Below are 12963 nucleotides of genomic sequence, written 5' to 3'. Positions count from 1 at the left end.
CATGGCACGAAGCCGCAGGAGGGACCGGGCCCTGCTGTCCCCGGGGCGCGGAGCGTGAGAGTCCCGCGGGCAGGAGCGAAGGCCGCGGCTGTTACCGTAACACGGGGCCGCGCCCGCCGCCCTCCACAGCGCCGGCCCTGGCGCTCCGCCCGACACCGCCTTCCGGGCGCCGGATACAGCGCACTGGGCATGCGGGGCGGACGGGCCCATTCCGGAGGGCGGGCAGGCCCCGCCGGAGAGCCGTATGGATAGAAAGCAGGAGCGCCCCGCCCCATCCTCCCCTGTGGTTGGGAGCGCCCTGTGCGAAGGGGTAGCGGCGGAGCGGGGCGGCGGCGCAGGGCTGGCGGTGCTGGCGGCTCTGCCCTGCGCCATGAGGCACCTGCCGTACTTCTGCCGCGGGGAGGTCGTGAAGGGCTTCGGCAGAGGCTCCAAGGAGTTGGGCATCCCCACCGGTGAGCGGGGCGGGGGCGGCACCTCCCGGGAAGGGCACGGCCGGGGTGTCCGCTTGGCTCGGCTGGGCCCGGCGGGGGGTCCGCACGGAGCCCCGGGAGCGCTCCCGCCGGCGAGAGCCCAGGCCGGGGGTTCGGCAGCCGGTCCCTCTCGGGCCCCGAGTGCAGCCAGACCCGCATCCTCACCGTGCTCCTGCCCGTCAGGGTGCGGGAGCGCCGTGACTAAGCTCGCCTCAGCCCAGGAGCTGCCCGGCTGCCCTGCACTGCTGCCCTGTTGTCGTGACTTGGCTTCCCGAAAACAGCCCTGCCTTGTGCCGTGTCAGCCTTTTCCTGAGGCTTTTTTTCTCTCTTGCATTGCTTAGAGTCTTGCATTCTCCTTTTGTGTTATTCCCCGCCCCTCGGTCTGTTAAGAGGTTTCTCTGAGCGATCTCTGTCTAGTCATGATGGTCTGCAGCATGTAGATAAGTGATCACATGCACGGTGCTATGGCACCGTTCTGATAAATCTCAGAACAAGAAAGGGAGTAGGTGTTGGGAATCGCTTTAAGGAGAAAAGTTCAGGGGGAATAAAGCAGAGGTTAAAACCGAGTAGGTGGGCTTTGCTTACAGTTAATGTATTTGCCTGTTCCTTATCTTTCTCAGTTGTCTGAATGCCTTAAACAACCACTGAAGTCAGCAGTCATGTTGCACTAATTGTAACAGATGTGAAACTCTACGAGACCACTCTCGTGGTGCTGAATTTCTGACAAGATTTCACGTTTTTCCCTTGATTGCTTATAAATGCTGTGTTGGTACTGTGGAACAGGGAAGGGGGGTCATTGTTTTTTAGCTTTGATAAAAGTACAGTAAATGTATTATTTTAAATCAACTTCATGTCTTGCATGAAGACATTTACCCACCTGGTAAATAGAAGTAGGATATTAATTTTGAGAGAATGTTAAATTCAATCAGAGGGGAATTTCATTTTGCTATAATTTTGTAGTTTTCAAAGAAAATCATAGAAATCCACAGGTGTCTCCAAAAGGCAACTTGTACAAAATTGACAAGTGGTTAAATAATAATTGTATTTATTCCTGCATATTTTATTTCATAGGTAAGTATTTTACTAACAAGTAAATAGTTCTAGGATGCTATTTTATAGTGCAGAAAAAACTTAATTTTTTTAATTCATCTTTCACCATATTAAAGCTATGATAGTTATCCTAAGGGTGAAATGCATCCTGACTGGATATATGGCATGTTTATTAATTATTATTGAAGAAGAGAAAGTGAACTGTAAAATACAGCATGTGTAAAAGATGTCATCATCATGGCCAGGCTTCGCGAATGAAGATTTGGGAAGGACTCTACCCACATTTGCTACAAGTGCACTGGTGGCTAAAGAGGCCAATGTGAGATAGATGTAATACCTCTGGTATTACCACAGGGGCTGAATTTTATGAAGCTGTTTTATACTTTACCAAATGGCATGTTGCATTATTCTCATGAATGCCAGTGTTACATTTATAAGTAGTACATAGGCAGAGTTTGGCTTTTCAGTATTTGAAGATCCTGTTATGTCCTTGACTTACACGTTCACTCCCATTTTACGCTTTCTAAAATTTTTGCAGCTAACTTTTCTGAGCAAGTGGTTGAAAGCTTTCCACCTGATATCTCTACTGGTATATACTATGGATGGGCCTGTGTTGGAAATGGAGATGTACATAAAATGGTTTTGAGCATAGGATGGAACCCTTTCTATAGGAATACTAAGAAATCAGTGGTAAGAATTTTGCTTTGTGTGGGATTTTTATTGTAACAGGAGCCAGATGTTGAATTTTAATAAGATAAGCAGAATTTAATTCATGAGTGAGATCTAGGAATTTGCTCTTAGAAATGCATTTGGTATCTGTATCATATTTATATTCTGTAAAGAATATACTCTCTCTATCCCCCAAGTATAGACATGTAGGTGATTAAAATTTATTTTCTTCTTTCTATTCCACCATTTCTTAATTACTTCTAAAATAAAAGTATAACACTACTTGAAATGATGGTTGCTCGAATTGCTGATAGCAAGTTAAGCATAAGTTGATAAATGCATTGAATTTACCGCTTATGAGAGCCCTAGCATGAGCTGCAACATACTAATAATCTATAGTTTTCGGCAGTGTATCTGCTTTTCAGATAAGAGATGTTGGAGCATCTTAATTTTTAATGATTTTTTTATTAATACTTCTCTTAAATTATGGAATCCAAACATGAGGTGGTGTGGCTTTATATACAGAATAAATATTTGAAGGTGTGTAATAATAGGATGGAGAAGTTAAAATCTCAAGCTGTGATTTTCTTGCTATCAGGTGCTGGTGCTTTCCCTGAGTCTTGCAGAGCTCTGTTTTATTTACTGAAAACAATTTTGTTTGGGCGTGAATCTCTGCTATTAAGTGTTTGTCTTAGGCAAATGTATACTTTTAAAAATTTTTGCAGATAAGTTTCCTGAGCAAGTAGTTCAAAGCTTCCTATATGATAGCTCTGCTGGTATATGCTATGGGTCAGCCTATTTTGAAGAGGCAGATGTGAATAAAATGTTTTTGAGTGTAAGGTGGAACTGCGTCTCAGCCTGCACTTGTTCTTGAATTTTATCATTAAATGCCAATGTGAGCTAGTTGTAAAAGCTCACATTAAGCCAACTGCTTCAATCAAAATCTTCATAGTTATTTGGATGCATCAACTTGATGATGAAACATTAAGCTTTGTTTGGGGTTTCCTGCCTTGGAAATATTACCTCTGAGAAGTGGTGAAGCATTTCTCCTGAGTAACGTCTCTCTGGTGTGGGGGTTTTTTCCCTTTTGGCTATCAGAATACTCTTTAAGTGAGTAGTTTTTTTTAATTTCATGCAAAATGTAATTCTTCTTCATGATATAAACTAAAGCCCTAGTGTTTTAATCTTCCATTGTACATTCTAAACTAAATGTCCCTTTTATTGTTCTCTGTTGAGGAAAATTGGAATGATGGATATTAGGTCTATATGCTTACAGAGAGGGAAAGAAACTCTTAAGTTCATAATAAATGCCCACTTATTTCTCTTCCTTTAGGAAACACATATTATCCACACCTTCAAGGAAGACTTTTATGGAGAAATTCTTAGTATAGTCATAGTTGGATATATTCGACCGGAAAAAAACTTTGATTCCTTAGGTCAGTATTGGAGGTCTCCCTCAAACTAATCTCTTTTATGTCTTACTCATGCAAGTTCTATGTCTTCCCTGTCTTTCCTTCTATTATGAGATGTTTTATCTATTAACCTTTGAAATTTCAGTAAAACGTTTTCATTATCTAAAAACCCAAAACCATACCCCCACATCTTCCACTAGAAAACTGTTTTTCAGTCACTTGTCAGTGGAGTAATTTAAAATCAAGGACTTGTTGTAGAAGCATCAGTTGAATGTGTTAATTTCTCTTTTAAATACAGTAGTATTTCAATACTGATCGTATTTCAATACTATTAGTATTAAAACAGAACTGCTAAAGTCTTTTGGAAAAGCAAGAGAGTAGTGCTTGTAACAAGTAAAAATGCAACTCTGTCATGTTTGAAAACCCAAAGAACTCTGCCTTTAGACCTCATAATTATATTCTACTTCTGTGATTGTTTTTTGATATTTTGTGGTACCCCATGTTTTCACTTGATACTGTGTTCAAAATTCAGACCAACTTTTAAATACCCATATTCTTATCTTTTTCAGAGGCACTCATTTCAGCAATTCAGGAAGACATTGAAGAAGCAAAAAGGCAGCTAGATTCATCAGAACATCTTAAACTCAAAGAAGATAACTTCTTTCATCTGCCAGAAGGCAAACTAGTAAACAACCACTGAGAAAACCAATACAGTTTTTTATTTGTTTGTTTGTTTGAACTTCTTTTTCTTATTTTCTTTCCCTGTCATGGAGCCTTTACATTTGCACTGCTTTCATAGGTGCTTTTTTGTCATATATCTGTTAGGTAACTGAGATTGGAACCAATCATACAAGATGATTTCAGTTTTCTTTGGTTAATTCAACATTAACCCAGTCATGCAAAAGGACTAGAAGGCTGTACTAGGTCCTTACAGATAAATTCTGTATCCTAAAGTTGCCAGTTGTTCAGAAATTTGAGTATATTCAGAACATGACCAAAGTTAATTGTAAACCTAGGGTATGGATAGCTCAGTTAATGAAGAATGTCTGGTTTTAACATAGAGAATGTTATTCCAGCTTCTCTTCTGTTTTATGTCATTCTTAGATCTGGATTTTAGCTTAGGAAATTTTGCTGTTGATTGAGTCAGAAATTTCCTGTGGTTAGATATGATCAGGTAACAATAGCAAGATTAATTCTCTATAGGTCTTATTTTTTATATACTACATTGCTGTCATGGTTTAAGCTCTTGCTTTAATTGAAATTATTTATTTTAAGTTTATTTGAAATGGAGGAAATCACTATTGCTCATTATGTTACTGGAATCTGAGCTATACTTTTTCATAGTTGCTTGTACATATGACAGCACATGACCTGTGGGGGGGGGTTTCACTTAATTTCAGGAAATGAATGTGAAAGTCGATAAACTGTAAAAGTTCAAGGGCAAAAGATGCAGAAACAATGTAACAAGATTTCTGCTCATTGAGCCTGAAGGGAAAATAGGTAGTGAGAGGCAAATTTGCATTTTATATGCTGCTGGTATTTGTCATGAGAAAATGGGGAAAATCTTGAGGTCTTTCTCTGCACTGTCAATAAAATGTCTGACTTCAAGGCTGGCATTATTGTAAGGCACAGAAAAATCTCATCAATGCTCTGCACTAAGTGCAGGTAAGAGCCAAAGTTTTGGCTGACCAAGTAGGCAAGTACGCAAATGAAAGCCATTGGGGATTCATTGCATAATATGTCAACACTGTAGTGGATATTCGTTATTTATTACAAGTAGTTGCAGACAGTCCTACTCTGAAATGCAGGAATACAAATGGGGATTTGACTAGATCTCGGAAGCTTCCTTCCAACCCTGACTATTCTGTGATTCTGTGATAGGTAAGTGGAGGGAGTACTATCAGAATTGATAGTAATTTGGAAAATATTTCTCCAAGTATGTAATGTGTGATGCCAAATCTACTCTTGTTTTTCTCTGATAAATGGAATGGAAGCGAGTAAGCTGCAGTGACTTTGTCATGACGATAGTCTTTGACATCTGCCTGTGATGTGTCTGAAACATATTCTGAAATTCTAAATGATTCTGTGAATGTGTCTCGGCTGTGGTTTTTTGAACTACCGTGTGCAGTATGGAATGCACAATTTCTGTAGTGAAATTTAATTAATTTATTCCTTGTCCTATCCTATTCTATCCTATTACGGTCCTATCCTAGTATGATCTTAAGCTCTGCCAGGGAAAATTTAAGTTCAAAATTAGGAAGAAATTTTTTACAGAGAGGGTAATCAGACATTGGAATGGGCTGCCCAGGGAGGTGGTGGATTCACTGTCCCTGGAGATTTTTAAAATGAAACTGGATGTGGCACTTAGTGCCATGGTCTAGTAACCACAGCAGTGCTGGATCAAGGGTTGGATCTGATATCTCAAAGGAGGTCTTTTCCAACCCAGTTGATTCTATGATTCTATTTGAATCCTACTTTTTACTCTTGAGGTTTAAGAGAGTTTTGACAAGGTAGCTGTTTGGGTCTTTGTGGCAGGTGCTGTCAGGATGATAGTTTCACTTCATATTGTTTTAAATTTTAGCCAGTGTCATGGGCTATTGCTAGGGAAGAGATCAAGAGGTCTTAAGGAAGTCAAGGACTTGTGTTTATTCTTTAGGACTCCAGGAGAAACTTGATTTCATTCAAATAAATTGTCCACCAGTGCTGGTGATTGCAGAGTTGATAGATTCAGTACAGAATTGGGGGAGAGGGACATGGGACAACAGTTATCAGCAGTTAGATATACTTTCTTTTAAAGGATAATAGAGATGATTTAGTGGACTTCTGCTATATACTTTGTTGGAAACTGTATTTCCAAAAAGTCTGTAAAAGAATTGTCTTACAAGGGTGATGGTTGGAATTTTTTACATTTTAAAATGGAGGGATGAAGGGAGAATTATTTTTTTTTGTGCAAAGAGTTTATGCATTCTTCAGATTGTATTAATGTGAAAATCATATATTTTACTACTCTTTTTAGAGAACAAAAGCCACACTAGTCAACGAAGTGTGTTGTCAAGAATAGATTGTTGTTCATTGTAGTACTATAGGTAAACACTCATAGCTGCCTTTAAAATTCTTTTTTCCAGTAATGTCATGTGTCAGTTGTGGAAACCATGATGCCTTAAGCTAGTTGTCTGAATAATACTCTTCTGTATCTGCTAATAAATGCTACTATCAAAAATTGAATTCACTGTTTGGTTATAGAACTACTGTGCTATGGATAGAGAACAGTGGCGAAGGGAAAACTTGAAAGACTTGGGTTGCTCTCAAATCCTAGCTAAGATGTCATATATGGATACACTGAACTAATAAACTGCTCTTTATGTGTTTGTCTTCAAATTCGAGAAAATGTTATTACATTCATTTGGCTAAGTATACCTGTCCATATTATTTAAGAGAAAATGTTACATATCACTGCTTAAGCTCAATGCATAATTCCTAGCACAGTATAAAATTTATGAAGGGTTATATTTTTGTATTATGTACAAATAATTGTATTTATTTTGGTTGATGTTACTACACTGTACCAATTACTAAAGGAACTGTAATTGACAAAATTATCCTTCTTATCTTGGATTTCCTTTCCTTTGCTGTTCTTTGCAATGTTAGTGATCTGGGTTTTGTGCAAAGCTTTGTAGAGGTGACTGCCTAAAATGCTGAACTGATGCAAGAGTAATGGGATATTGTTCAGCCTTCTTATTGTTTTTGAAAACTGGCCCCACTCTGGGGACTTCAGTACCTCAATCTGAGCTTGCAGGAGCTAGAGCCTTAGAATTCACAGCCTGAAACCCCTGAATTGGTTTGTCTATACACTCTCTTTCAGAGCTTTTTCAAAAGCTGCTTGTTCCTTTTAGGATTCAGATGGAAGGAGCTGCATTCCTCTATGTTCTGCTTCAACTGTCAAACATTCATCAAAGATTTATCTGCTGCTTCTGAAGGAGAGTCAAACTTGTATCTTAAAACACATTAGGATGGCTCTGGCCACTTTTGGAAAAAAAAATCTCATACTTCCACACTTGGCAACTGTTTATATGTAAACCTTTATATAACCTCTTTGTAGCATCGCTGAAGTTACATCAAGAAAGAGTGTAACACTTTGGGATGGTATATGTGATAAGGATTGCTTTTATTGTGTCACATGTGGATTTTTCAGTGTAGACTGGTATCTGTCAGAAAACATGCTTTTGACAACAGACTGTCCATACTGGAGATACGGATTTAAGAGTGAGAAATCCCCAAGCACCTGTATTGTTCAGGACTTTTCTGTAGCACTCAATACTGTAACTTTCAAGTGTCTAGGTTTTTCTTTTAGTTTTCTTCTGGAACAAAATCAATATTAAAACCACTTACAATGTACTTCACTTCCTTTCTAGGAAAACCTAAGAATAGTGTTATGGAAGAGGAAACTTTTTTCCTATATGCATACACTCCATTGGAAGGAGAAAGTATGAAGAACTCTGATAGCTTACACTTCCTTTTGAAATCAAACTACTGGATTATGTGAGAGGTGACTGGATGGTAAAACTGTGCAGGAGATTTGAATTTGCCTGGCCATTTTGAAAGAGCATTATTAATAAGAGGTAGTTGTCTAGGAGGAAAAAAAACGCAACTAGTTAAATAAGAGCTTGGGGCTTGGGAAACTCCAAGAATAAATGAGAATAGCAAAGAAAGGGTTACAGGGTGTGGAAAGGAGAAAACAGAAAAAGGCTCAAGTGCCTGTCTTTGGGTTTCTAAATGTATTTATTTTCTTCATCACATCTTTCTTGGGATGGTGGCTGGAAGAATGTGAGAGGATAGAGAGAAGCGTTGTGATAAAGGATTTGTGGATTTGAATTTCTTTAGATATTTTTTCAGGACAGTGTAAAAAGCAGAGACACAATAAGTCCATAAAGTAGAAAGCAGTATCTCAAATTCATTTGTGCTGAGTTTTGTGTGTATTTACTACTGGTTTCCTTCACTGTACTGTTTTCTGTGAACTTTCTCCAGAGGTGTTCGTGACTAATGAACGATTCCCTCTGAGTCAGTAGCTCTTGGAAAAATAGCCTTTTATAAAATATAGAACCTTCTTGGTCTCTCTGTGCGCTCTCAGCAGGCAGCTGTAATTGGCAACACCATAAAACTGATAGGACTCTGTAGGTATCTAGTTTGGGCGTTCCTAACCACTATTTTTAAAATGCCACTTAAAAAAAGTCTTTCTCACAATTCTGTTCCTCATACTGGGTCCTTCTAATATCATCTGTCAGTTAGTTGTTGCTCTCTCAAGAAGACTCCTTCAAGGCAATTTTCTGCCATCTTGTAAAACATGGATATTTTCATCCTACCCATATGGCACAAAGTCATTCAGTCTTCCTGCTGCATCTCAGGAGCAAGCTTCTCATCTGAGCTGTCATTGCAATCCTACCTAAAGCACTGCTTTTCTGGAAGAAAAGAAGATACTAGTACAGCTTCTCTCTTGCAGCTGATAAATAAGAAACATGTTTGTAATGTTATGCCCAAACCAAAGGAAGACCTCTGGAAAGAACTGACATTTGAAAAGAATTCAGAGCTCTTCATTTTTGAGTGCATACTCAGAAATGTAATTTTATTCCAGTCTTACTTGCACTAAGGCAGGCCAAATTATATTATGAAACAGATTTTATTTTTGAATGCTTTTTTATTATATTGGGGGGGTTGATTTATTTTCTGTTGTTTGTTTGTTTTCTGGGTTTTTGTTTGGGGTTTCTTGTGTGTGTGGGGGGGGGGGGATTTTAAATATTGAGAGTTAGTATATCTCTATATATATGGAAGTTTTAGTAAAATGATGATGTTAGTCTGAGCACTCATAAACAAACAAACAAAAAAACCACATCCATTTCTTGTAGGGATTTAAGACTGCTTAGCTGTACCTTGGATTAAGTCTTTGAGATTTGGTAAGAGTCAGGTTATATAAACTACTAACAGTAATAAAGCATAATGTTAAACCAGACAAGGGTAGGATAGCAGGATATCACAAATAGTCTTTTTCAACATCACCATTTGAATTTATTTTTCATTCTCTTTGTTTCATCTTTTGTTTTCCCTTGAGAGCTCTTCCTGATAAGAGCTTAAGTTGAAGTGACAGATCAGATGTGCCTTTCCAAGTAACCTTATTATGATGTTGCTTTTGATAAATATAAACCCTTATTTTGATCTTTTTAATCTATCACATGATTTTGTATTTCTTTGTTACTGAAGGTGCAGTGATTAAGTCTTAAGTGGATTCCACAGAATTCTTTAAAATTTACAGGGGAACCATGAGGTCTTTAGGAGTATCTGACACAAAAAAAATGCGCTAAGGATTTTTGGCATAAAAATTAGTCTTTCTTGCATTGAATTCCTTTGTAGAGATAAATGATTAACAGCTCTAGAGCTGTTTATTATTGGAAATCTGAAGGAACTATTGTAAGGCTCCTTCTACTGTCTGAGCCATCTGACCATACTGACAGTAAATAACAGCACTTTTTTGATGGTTTTGTGCAATGTCATTGTTGTTTTGCAGCAAGGGGCCAAAGCTCTGCCAGGGGAGGTTTAGGTTAGATGTTAGGAAGCAATTCTTTACAGAGAGGGTTATCAGGCATTGGAACAGCCTACCTTGAGTTTTTTGCTGCAGTCAGAGCAATCTGGGCTGTTTGCCCAGTCAGAGTTACGGTCGAGGGGGCAGCAACCTTCTTCACTGTACAGTGGCATGTTAACTGGACACAAGGGAGGAGCAAAAATAACAATGTTGCAAGATAAGCCATCTTCAACTCTTAACAAGAACATTCTGGATTATTCAAATTGTGTTCAGTAGTTAAAAGTTTGGTATGCAAATCACAGGAGAAAATGTGTCCAAATAGCACCTTCTATTCTGGTGTCTCCTGGACTTTGTATTCATTCTAAAACAGTCTGAGTTGCACATTCCCCCCCAATAAACTTTAGCTCTATGCACAAGATAAGCACTCAAATGCTCTCTTCCCTAGAAAAGCAAATAAGGCAATATCACAACAGCAAAAAATGTCATTTAACTTCCATTCAAATATATACTGAGTACCTTTGTCTTCGCAATGAATCAGACACAAGGAGTCCAGCAGGAGGCAGTCAGTATATTAAAAAAAAAAAAAAAATCCTGAGTCTGGTCTTGAAACTTTGTGTGCCTACAAAGCATATTTCTTATGTGTTTTGAAATCTGTCAAAAGCTCTTAAAGAACTGCAAGGACTGGACTTTTGCCTTTTTTTTTTTTTTTTTTTTTAAATCCTCCTTATTGTCATTCTGTCATTTGCCCTGAAGAGGAGTCCCAGACTGTTTGCAGGGTCCGGGCACAGATCACAGGGTCCTTGGTATAGTGCACATAACAGAAGAATGCTGCACAGTGTCACAGCAAATGTGGGACATGAAACCCAAGCTGAAGCGCTGAGCCTCTGTGGACACCAGTAAATGTACCAAGTGTCAGCTGTTGCAGCATGTGGTGCACAGCCCAATTGGTAATTGAGGGTCCAAAAGGAAGAGTGAGCAATGGCAAATGAGTTTAAGAGGAGTAAAGCTCTCTTGGTCTATAAGCTATACAAGACATTCAGTACTTGTCTTTGATATGCCTCATTCAGCTCTTGGTCTTCTGTTAAAGGAAATAAAGTGAAAAGACAATAAATCAACCAATTAACCAATAAATTAACCAGTTATGTCCATAGAAGCTCCCTAGGCTGACCACCTCACTTTTTTGTTTTCTCTCCAGCTCCAGTTTCCCCTGGCACCCACAGCTAATTGTGGTGGAGGTGTGAGCTTTAGGGCAAGCAAACCAGCTGTCTGCCTTTCCCAGTGAAATCAGAGGCAGAAGAAGAGTAGATTGGGACACTTAAAACTTGAAGTCATTTTCAGTGAGCAACAAGAGCATCCAGGAGCGAGACTGGCACTGCTGAGGGGTCACCCAATAGTGGAGTCACCTCCATGCAGAAGTAGTGGAGCAGCAAGAGCCAGAAGATGCTGGCTTGAGGAGGCAGGTGTGGTAGGGGAGGAAGGAAGGCCAGCGATTCATGTCCTTGAGACTGGAAACAGTAATCCGGGTCATTGGGTTCAGGTGCAGCATATTTTCAGGGCTGTGTGAAGATGAGCTGGTGGCAAATTTCTTTAAGAGTTGGAAATCAGGATCTCTAGAAATGGCTGAGGTTGAGGGAGTATGTCTAGCACACACAAGTTTAGCACCCTTATCCCCGCTCTGCCATGCTATTTTTTCTATTTTTTGTCTCTGGGGAGGGTGAAACTCTTTTCAGCCAAGTCAAGTGGGGGGGAGGAAAATCAGTGGCTACAGAAGGACAGTAATCTGACCAATTTCAAGATCTATATTTTCGGAGATAATAGTGCAAATACAAGATTAGTGAATCATCATAATTAGGTTATTAGTAAAATTATTGCTGCTACGATAGGAAAAGGAAAAAAAAGCCAGTACTATTCAGTATGGTCTATCCCATTAATTTATCCTGCCACCTGAACTCAAGCCGAGTGCAGATGCAGGGAGTCTACCTCCCATCACCACCCTTCAGGGATGACAGGGACCACACTTCTGTGATTTCTTGAAGAAAGCTTTGATGACCTATGGCAAATATGGGCTGAAAGAAAGGAGGCTGCCACCACACGGAGTTCGGTTTTGGGATTTTTCTGCCGATCTTTCCGGCATTCCCCTTTTATTAGGGTTCCTTTGTAAACAGCACCTGGTGTTTGTCTTTTAGTTAACAGAAATTCCCAGGATCATCCTAAACCAGTGTTTTGATTCCACACTGTCTCAGTTTAAAGAGACTGGAGTGTTTTGCTAAGGAGGATGAGCTATGGGGTAGACCAAACTCCAATCTCTCAGCAATCATAAATCCAAAATTAAGAGGCTCCAATTGAGGAAGTATGGAAAAAGGAAGAAATAATAACCCTTTAGTAAAGGATATATGTATATTGGCAAAAACAGCAACAGAACACAAAAAACAACTAAACAATAATCCTGTACCCAAAAGTCCCCTTCAAAAAGGAAACAGTTTTATACTTCTCTGTCCTCTAGCGCGATTCTAATCACAGGTTGGCAGGGGGCACTATTGGATCACTGGAGGAGCAGAGCAGTGTTGGTCAGCAGGGGGCACTGTTGGGCTCTGGTCACTGCGTGGGGGCCCTGGATTGCAGGAGAAGCCGAAAAATGGAGATTTTTTCCCCCCCGCATACTGAGGAGGGGAAGTGGAAAAAAGGGGAAAGAAAGGCGGTTTCTTTCCCAGTAAACTCGCACTGTCTGCGGCTGGCTGTAGACGGGACCCCCCCTTGTTCGTCAGTGAGCACAAACTCTATGATGAAATCT

At 39.7% G+C, this 12963-nt stretch overlaps 1 protein-coding gene across 1 annotated transcript; it reads left to right on the top strand.

The window, feature by feature from the left end:
- The first annotated feature begins 160 nt into the window (after positions 1-160).
- Positions 161-4340, top strand: RFK (riboflavin kinase). Its single transcript, XM_027634836.1, is given in 5 exon segments — positions 161-234; positions 236-452; positions 2059-2210; positions 3523-3625; positions 4171-4340. Coding segments are annotated over 5 exon segments (648 nt in total). The 5' UTR covers positions 161-189; the 3' UTR covers positions 4302-4340.
- Positions 4341-12963: the final 8623 nt, after the last annotated feature.

Source organism: Corapipo altera, unplaced genomic scaffold (assembly GCF_003945725.1).
Source record: "Corapipo altera isolate COAL_440 unplaced genomic scaffold, ASM394572v1 61411, whole genome shotgun sequence".
In the NCBI taxonomy this organism is placed as follows: Eukaryota; Metazoa; Chordata; class Aves; order Passeriformes; family Pipridae; genus Corapipo; species Corapipo altera.
The sequence above is the reverse complement of the archived record's forward strand: the minus strand, read 5'-3'. Positions and strand labels throughout refer to the sequence as shown.